The 9,318-nt window shown below is 34.3% G+C and overlaps 1 protein-coding gene across 1 annotated transcript in view; it reads right to left on the bottom strand.

Moving 5' to 3' along the window:
• AEBP2 (AE binding protein 2) overlaps positions 1-9,318 on the bottom strand; it is an 85,158-nt gene that overhangs the window by 14,822 nt on the left and 61,018 nt on the right. Inside the window, exons 5-7 of the mRNA XM_004713783.3 lie at positions 6,821-6,928; positions 5,237-5,423; positions 2,191-2,315 (exon numbers count right to left, since the gene is read on the bottom strand). Of these exons, the coding sequence (XP_004713840.2) occupies positions 2,191-2,315; positions 5,237-5,423; positions 6,821-6,928 (420 nt within the window). The remainder of the gene's footprint in view (positions 1-2,190; positions 2,316-5,236; positions 5,424-6,820; positions 6,929-9,318) is intronic.

Genomic DNA, 9,318 nt, shown 5'->3' with positions numbered 1-9,318 from the left:
TTTTTTTTAAACAGCCTTGCCGAATGTCACTGACTGGTGATCAAATTTAAGTAGTTTTACTGAAACATAATCCACATATACAATTCAATAGTTCAATCATGCCAAGAAGAGTATTACAATAATTACAATTAAATCTCACTGGATTTCTTAAAAATAAAAATATAATTACAGAATAAGCCTATGTTATCAAAAACTTCAAAAGAGAACTTCAACCATCACTGTTTCAAGACCCTAATGTTACTGAGTCCTAACAAAATCTCAGAGCAGTTGTCTTAATTCTCTTATTTTTAACCCCTACAATTCTCTTTCCAACTCTATAGTTGGACACTGGTCTTTCTATAAAATTTCCGGCGTTCTTTAATGTGCACCTCTCCTTCAAATGCAAGAACACACCTCTCCTAAATGTCTTTGAATCCATATCATAAATTATATTTCCTCCTCATACATACCATATTTTACCTGACGTATCACTAACTTCCATAATTCTGCCCTCTGTATTTAAAAAAACCTGTCTGAAGTTCACAGATACTTAACTATTGTTCTATTTTCTGATATCCTTTTAATACCAAACTTTTCCATTTAAACAAAAGCTCATAACTAGGAATCCATGAATAAGCTGAGGGTAGTATTAGCTCATAACATCTAGAAAATGGTAAAATCCACCTACTACAACTATACTACTCTTGTCATACTGGAAAGAGACAATCAACTTCCCAAGCCTCTAGGTACTGCATCTGAAATATTTGAGTCAGGCTTCAGGCTACAGTAGTGACTGTGATGATTTAAAGTCTTCTAATTTAATTTTACCGTGCTACATCTAATGACTGGCCTCATGTTCTTCTCAAACATTATCAATCATGCCTCTATTCCACATATTCCATAAAGAAATATATTCCATAAAGAAAATCTACTGTTGATTGTTTACTTGGCTCATTCAATGGGTCTTATAAAATAGATTTCCTTACATTTCGTTAACAAGACTTCCCTTTTCAACTTTCCTTAGTAATGGCTAATGGCTACGATACCTTCCCATTCATATTTTATGGTGGCTAGCCACAAAAACACCAAAAGATTTTCTTTGTCTTTAAGATAAAAGCCTACCTGCGTATCATACTGTTGCACAATAGCAGGCAACAATCACCTTGTCTTTACTACAGGGCTAAAGAAAATGAGCCAAATAGGTGAAAAATAGGAAAAAATATACATAGGAAATATATACATAGGTGGGAGGGGACACATACAAATATATACACAAATAGGAAAATATACATAGGTGGGAGGGGACAAAAGAGAACCAAATGCAAGATATTGCTATCAATATTGATCTTTTGTGTTTAAATTCTCATGCATTTTGCCAGAATATAAAAAAACTGGGTACATTACATATTTCAACAGCCAGAATTAAGCAAACTCTTTTCCAGGACTGGAAATAACTAGGAGTCTGGGCTATAATTTACCTATGCCAAACTAGATTAATTTAAATATTACTTGATAATGAAGTAGCTAAAGATCATGGGAATGAGAACTCCCTATTAACTCCTTGTCAATGATTTATTACTCTAAGTTTACACTTAATCTTTATGTTCAACAGCTTAGACATTCGACATGTAAGCTATAATATACATCAGTCATTACAGTAGACAAAATGCCTCCTCAAAGTTCTAATGTGATGCACAACAATTTTGTACTTTCTGTTTAACAAACTTTGCACGTATGTGTTCAAGTAGGGTTCAAGAGTGCAAGAACACCAGATGTGTACAGAGGTGTGAATGAACCTTTTTAGAACTAGAAAGGGTCTAACGTTCCTATTTTACACATGAAGAAGCAGGTGGTCAGAAAAGACACTTGGTTTATATTTGAGGTGAAAGCCTGGTATTCTAATGTCTAATAGCCAAAAGGTATTACTATGTGGCAATATTCTTGAGTAGCTGAAACTAAAAGCTAAAACATTAAAATGTGTCAAAAATGTAAATGAATGTGGGAAATATTTGCTTTGCAACCAATACAAGTAATTTTTTTAATATTGATAAAAGCTTAAGAACTTTTTTGTTCAAAATAATTTATCTTTAAGATTAAAAGCAATTTAGAAAGAAATATAACTGTGAGAGTTAAAATGCACGTTTTCTTACAAATTTATATACAGAGATAGAAAGGGGAGAGAGAGCCTTTTTTTTTTAAAAGAATACTTACAGTACTATGAAAAACAACACTGTGCCCCTTCCCTAAACTTTCTATATGAGCTGAGAGGTTAAAGCATATGGCTCGATGTCTGATCGCATCCAGTGTTTGTGCATCGAAGAAATCATGCGGTCGTGCTAAAGTCAATGCAAAAGAGATAAAGAATATTTAGAGAAACAACCTGCCAAATAGTCTATTTTCTACAAAAATAATATATTGAAAGAATCAATTATTAATTATCTGTCTAGATAATCTTTGCTTTCAAAAAACGAAGTCTCGGTTTAAAGACGAAAATGTATTAAAGCAGAATCCCACACTGAGTGAATCTTGCCCCATTGGCAAGTGTCTAACCTCAAACTCCATGAATTCTACAATTTAGTGACTATCTTTTCAATTAATTTTAGCTTGTGTTTCAGTATCTCTCCTGAGTAACATTCCTCCACTTCAAACAATATGAACACCTCGCTTTGTGTGGCACACTGGAATCACAAACTCAACCACGGCCAAATATATGTAATGCATCTCATGAGCAGTCTATGTTAATATGTACCTGAAATTTTATAAACTCGACAACGTGTTAATATGAGTTTCTTCGACAAATATTTTTTTAACAGTCACTTAAACTATTAATAAAATTTTAAATGCCAATATACTCGTGAAAATTCTTTTAATTTCCTACTCCACTGGTTACCAGTTGCGTGACTATGCGCAAATAGTTTACCTTACAAAATAAGCCATTTCCTTATTTATAAAATGGAAATAACATACCATTTATAGATTAAATAAAGCAAATAATTTGGAAAACAGCTTGAAAATCAAACAGCTGGTTTTATATTGAGGTCAAACATCTTTTTAAAATAAATGAATTTCAAAAATTAAATTACATAATTACAAAGCTACACATTAAAAGATTTAAATTGCTATCAACATTTTTTCTAACTTTAATATTCATCCCAATTAACATTATAAATTGTGTCATTCTTCTTCCTAAGAAACCATTGCTAATAATCAAGTTAGTTGACTTTTAGAAATGATAGCTCTTCATGATACACTTAAAATTTGAAGATATTAACAATCAAAGGAATGCCCTGAATTCTGTTATGCATATTCTTAGGTTCATGCATAGTGAATATCAGACTAGTCATGGGGCTCTCAAAGAATCTACACTAACCAGAGCTTTTACGGGAGTCAATTTCAGCAGCTGGCAAATTCAACATAACACAACTAACGACACTTCTTTTCTTGCTGGGTTTTTTTCTCAAAAGGAAGGAAAACATTTTTTAGAAGAAAAAATAGTGATTTAACCTAATGCTAACAAACAAATTCCCTTATTAAGTCTGTGGATATTGAGAAAAATGAAAAACTAATGTGTTAAAAAAGGGGGGAGGGAGCAGCATAGTGGAGTAAGCACTGGGTCACTAACAGAAGGGCTGGCAATTCAAACCCACTAGTTTCTCCATGGAAGAAAGATGAAGCAGTCTGTTTCCACAAAGATTTATGGCTGGGAACCCTATATAGCAGTTCTACTTGGTCCTACGATTTGGTACAGTTCTTGGGTTTGGTTATCCAACTATATGCTTTCTCCTGAAAAGACGCATTTATAGAAAATAACAGCTCACCTCTCGGAATTATCCTAAGTCAACCATAACTCATTCACGATTTATCTATAGAAGTAATCATTTTCATTAAATCCACAATAATGAAAGGAATGCCGAAGCTCCAATGTCTATGCAATGAAGCCTTATCCATGATACCGCCACTGTCAAGTCTCAAAAACACCAAACCAGAATAGTAATTTCCAAGGCAATTTCATGTCATGATTCATTAGCTTAAGAGTAAAATAATACCACTTTCATTCATTTTTTTCATCTTATCCTTAGTCAATAGTCCTTGTCAATTGTTTCATAATGTGCCTAGTAGTATAACGTAGAAGCACACATAGTGAGACTTGGTATGATGTTATTTTTTAACTGGTAAGGATGTAAAAGATAAATCCCTGAAAATCACAAAAAATATGCCCCATTTTCCTATGGTAACTTTCAAATTCATAAGGTAAATTTCCAATTAATATTTTCTTCATTCATAGTTATTCATTCAGGATAGATTTAACTAGATAAAACAAAGTAGCTAGTCGATTTCAAAGCCAATCCCTGCACCCAACAACAAACCTTATCATATAATTATTATTTTTTCAGATGTGGTAGAGATTTTATTTTTTATTAATTTGAATTGGAATTTAATGCATATATCATATTCCACAGTTCAATCTCATCCAGCAGAATTGCAAAATGACTACCACAATCGGTTTCCAAACATTCTTTTTCTACATGGACTCCTTGACAATTGTCACCTTCACCCTACCACCACCACTAATTTTTTAATAGTCGAAATGTAAAGGAGGAGCCCTGGTGGTGCAATGGCTATGCACTGGGCTGCAATCAACAAGGTCGACGGTTCGACAATACTAGCTGCTCTGCTGGAGAAAGCTGGACTCTACTCCCATAAACAGTCTCAAACTCACAGGAGTAGTAGTTCTACCTGTCCTAGAAAGTCACTCTGAGTTAGCATCCACTTGGTTTGGTTTGAGCTTAAATGTAAAGGATACATCTCAATCTGGTAAACACTGTAAAAATGAGTTATAATAGTGTACTTGATGAGAGACCATATTCAGATCATTTTGCTATCCACAAGGTTTTGGAGTAAATGTTACTCAATACGTTTTGGAGTAAGTACATTACTCAATACGTACTTACTTAGTTTTCACCTCTAACAAGGTGAAATCTTCTAAAACTTTCCTAGAAACATCAACATTACCGTATTTTAATTTTTTTTCCTTATTCTTTTTCTAAGGCCACTTTTAATTATATTTCCATGCTTACTACAGATAAAGAACATGTCACTAAAATCTCTCACTGACAAACATGTTTATTACCATTAGCAGACATAGGTAAGCAGAATAAGTGGTAATAATGGATTTTCATGAAAGCCAATTGTTTTAATAATAAACAAGCCAACTAATGAAGTCCCTTAATACAGATTTCTTAGGTGAAGCACTTACGCAGGGAACGGCGTCTTTTGTTCTTTAGTTTCCTCCTCTTGTTCATTCCAGCTTTAGAAGGAGATTCTTCTTTGGCCTTGGGCTGGCTAGAAACTTTTGAGGAATTCTGCTGACTGAAGTGCGTGGGTACATGGCGAGCTAGCCCTCCCTGAGAAGCAAAGCTGGCATTGCAGCCACCAACAACACACTAAATGAAAATTAAAGGAAATATAAATGTTATTTCAAGGATAATGTATAGGGAATGAGTAGAATATGAAACAATTGAATATTTCGTTTTAAAAGTAGTTCCAGATTCGTGTGACTCTAAAGTGGGGAAACGTCAGACAGTGTAAGATGTGACAAAATAATAATAATTTATACATTATCAAGGGTTCATGAGGGAAGGGGGAGCAGGGAGGGAGGTGAATGAGGACCTGATACCAAGGGCTCAAGTAGAAAGAGAATGATGATGGCAACAAATATACAAATGTGCTTGACACAATGTACGTATGTATATATGTATGTATGTATTGTGATGAGTTGTATGAGCCCCCAATAAAATTTCTTTTTTAAATAATGGGCCTGCCTACTGCCCATGAACCATCTATCATCCCCTTGATATGTACATCTAAAAAAACCAGAGAGGAGACCTCATCTCAGCTGGGGTCAGTTTTTATCAAGATAGAAGAGAGGGAGACCATTGAGTTGTGGCCACACAGCATTGTTCTAAGGTCACCTCAAATCAACAAACACTTCTTACTGGAAATTCATGAGTGTCTTGGAGAAGGCGAGTAAACTTACATGAGTCAGCAAACTGGCGGAGCAACCTCTCATGGGTGGAGGGGACATTTAACAACCCTTATAAAGAACTCAAGGAGAATATGCTCTGGACTATCTTAATTGGACACCTTTGATGTAGTTTCTATGCAGCCCTTGTTGACCTAGTCCTTTGTGCTATTGTCTACTGGGACTCTAACCTCCGTTCTTTGAAAGTGCACATCCTTCGTAGGCTACACCAGCAAGACTCAATTTGGAAATCCCAGTAAGTGAATGGGCTTTTCCTCAAACTCATTTGTAAACCTCAAACTGAAGGCTGAACCTCTACTGTGTGAGGAAGCAGATGACTGCTAGTCCAAGGGAAGACAACCTCTTGCCTCAAGGCAAGACCAACCACCCCAAGAGGGAAAGTCGAGGCTTTCTACTGCCATCCAAGAGTTGCAGTCTTAGAAACGCAGTGGGGTATTTCTACCCAGTTGCTATGAGTCAGCATGACTCAAAGACAGAGTTTTGGTTGAGCTAGTCTTTAGGTCCACTTGGGTAGTATAGTCTCTACTCAGCTACTAAGCAGATTAGCGGATGGAATCCACTCACAGTGGCACTGTGGAAGAAGACTGGCTATTTGCTTCCATAAGACTACCAATTGCCAGAGACAAATTCCAACTCAAGGTGACCTCATAGATCACATAATAGGGTTTTCTTGGCTAGAATCTTTATAGAAGCAGATCATCAGGCTTCCATGTGAAAACAAATGGGTAGAGGTATGCCCATTAAGAAAAATGACAATATGTCATAAGTTATCAAAGAAAAACCTACATATACACTTACCTTGAAAGGTTTGTCTCCACTGTGTGTTAGCATATGTCTCTGTAACCAACTTTGACTAGTTGATGGAGTGTTGTATACTTTACAACCTTTCCATAAGCAAACAAATACCTGTGAAAAGTACAATCATATTAATTTTAATCATTCCATAACCAAGAATTTGATTCCTTATAAATTCAAATGAACATGTTGTGGGCTTTCAATTAAGGAACTCTTTAACTTATGAATAGAGCAAAGCAAATATAAATTCACATCTATCATTTAAAAAACCCTTAAATGCCTTAAAAGTTTTATGTTTTCATTTTATCCATTACAAAGAAATAATACGTAAAAGAATTGCCACTGTTTATTGATTTATCTCTAATAATCCAGGTATTATCTGACTGTAAATACATTTTTGCATATGCCTGCCAAAAACAAAAACAAAAACCTCACTAGCAATTAACTGAGTTTTATTCTCTTCAGGTATAAACTACTTCCATAAAGCATATTTCAAAAATTAAGTGTTTTAAGTATACATTGACATTCTGTACAGACTAGTGAAAATTTTCTTTATAGTATTTTCTGAGAAACTCAGATTTTCTCTAAAATAAAATCATTTGATAGACAATTCTATTTAATTAAAAATTAATTCAGAAAGCTTAACAATACTAAATGTTTTCATTCAAAATTTTTAAAACAGATTTTCCCAGAAGTGATGCTACCTCTCCCTCTGAAGGAATTGATATAAAATAAAGTTTTAATAATATATCCCTCGACATTAGGATTACAGACCATTCATCATTTTTTTATTTACTGCATGAGAACTATGCACAATTTAAATATCAGGAAAAGAATAAAGCTATAAAAAGATAATCTGCCAGTTTTCCCTAGTCTTACACTAATATTACTTATTCATATATTCCTGTTAGTTTTAAGTTTATCCAAATATCCTTACTTAACAAAGCAAACTTTAATATGAAACCAAATCTAAAAAATTAGTATGTTTTGCAAAAGCAATGAGCATGAGCTACTCTCCTATTGTTAAAATCCATTTTCTGAGGTTCAGGCAACTGAACATGACCGAGTTTGGAATGTGACGAGTCTTTTTTTTTTTCATGTTCTTATTAGAGAAGTAACAATTTCCTAACGGATATTTCTAGCAACTTGAACATTAAAAAATTTATATCAGTAACAATATAGCTATAACACTCAGTCACTTGTAGATGGTGTTTTTCTAAGATTAGAGCCACATTAAAGACTACAGCATACCACAAATCGAACAGAACAAATATCTACGTAGAAATGAGTAAATTCTTGACTTCAAAACAGAGTTCAAAATACTAGAAAAATCTACAACCTACCAACAGTTGAGATCAATTTTCACTCAAAATCAAACTTATATAGAATGTCCATAATATAATGGCTGCCGTTCCCAGTTACAATTATTTTCCAAACCAATCGAGGAAAAGATAAAAGAAATCAAAGGTATATATATAAAATGAAATTAATATTTGATAATCGCTTACAGAATCAGAGCTATCAACTTAACTCAAGGTTAAAACTAAATTCTGATCTTACTAAGAATCAAGAGATAGATTTAAAATCCTGTCCTAATTTTTTTTTTTACTAGCTACCTCCCTACCTACCTGGCCCTCGCTACCTACCTAAAATCCTGTCATAAATTCATGCCATATCAGAAATACAAGTATTTACACATTTCTATTTCAAAACAAAAAAACTTTTAGTATTGAAGATTTTCGCTAACATAGCCCTTAAAAACTCCATCTCTGATTTATTCTAAAATCATAGATTAAGTGAAATTCTGTTCCTCCAGGTAATCACCACCCCTATATAACATTACACAACCACTGGAAATGGAACAGTCCCTGACATCTAATTATTTTTCTCTATTAATAAACAAGAGTATGGGGCAATGGCAAACTTCAATTACATGAAAGATAGCCTTAATTAGTAAGTAGATACAGTCTAGACTCTAGATTGAATGTCTATTATTCAGGAGTTCTAAGAAAAACCGTAACTTGCAATCTACTAGGCTTATTATCCACTGCTGGTGGAAATGCAAAATGGTAGACCAACTATGGATGTTAACAGTGTGATGATTCCATATATACAATTACCATAAAAGAACACAACTTTTGACAAGATGATCCCTTCAGGACCAGTGCTGTGAGTGGAAATACAGGAGGGTGGAGGGAAGGTGTGGTGGAAAGCGGGAACCGATTACAAAGATCTACATATAACCTCCTCTCTGGGGGATGGAAAAGTGGGTGAAGGGAGACATCAGACAGTGTAAGATGTGACAAAATAATAATAATTTATGAATTGTCAAGGGTTCATGGGGGGGTGGGCCAGGGAGGGAAGGGAAAAAATGAGGAGCTGATCCCAAAGGCTCAAGTAGAAAGCAAATGTTTTGGGAATGATGATGGCAACAAATGTACAAATGTGCTTGACATAATGGATGGATGGATTGTGATAAGAGTTGTACAAGCCCCCAATAA

Source organism: Echinops telfairi, unplaced genomic scaffold (genome assembly GCF_000313985.2).
Source record: "Echinops telfairi isolate 266 unplaced genomic scaffold, ASM31398v2 ScPeMD7_21;HRSCAF=78, whole genome shotgun sequence".
NCBI lineage: Eukaryota > Metazoa > Chordata > Mammalia > Afrosoricida > Tenrecidae > Echinops > Echinops telfairi.
The sequence above is the reverse complement of the archived record's forward strand: the minus strand, read 5'-3'. Positions and strand labels throughout refer to the sequence as shown.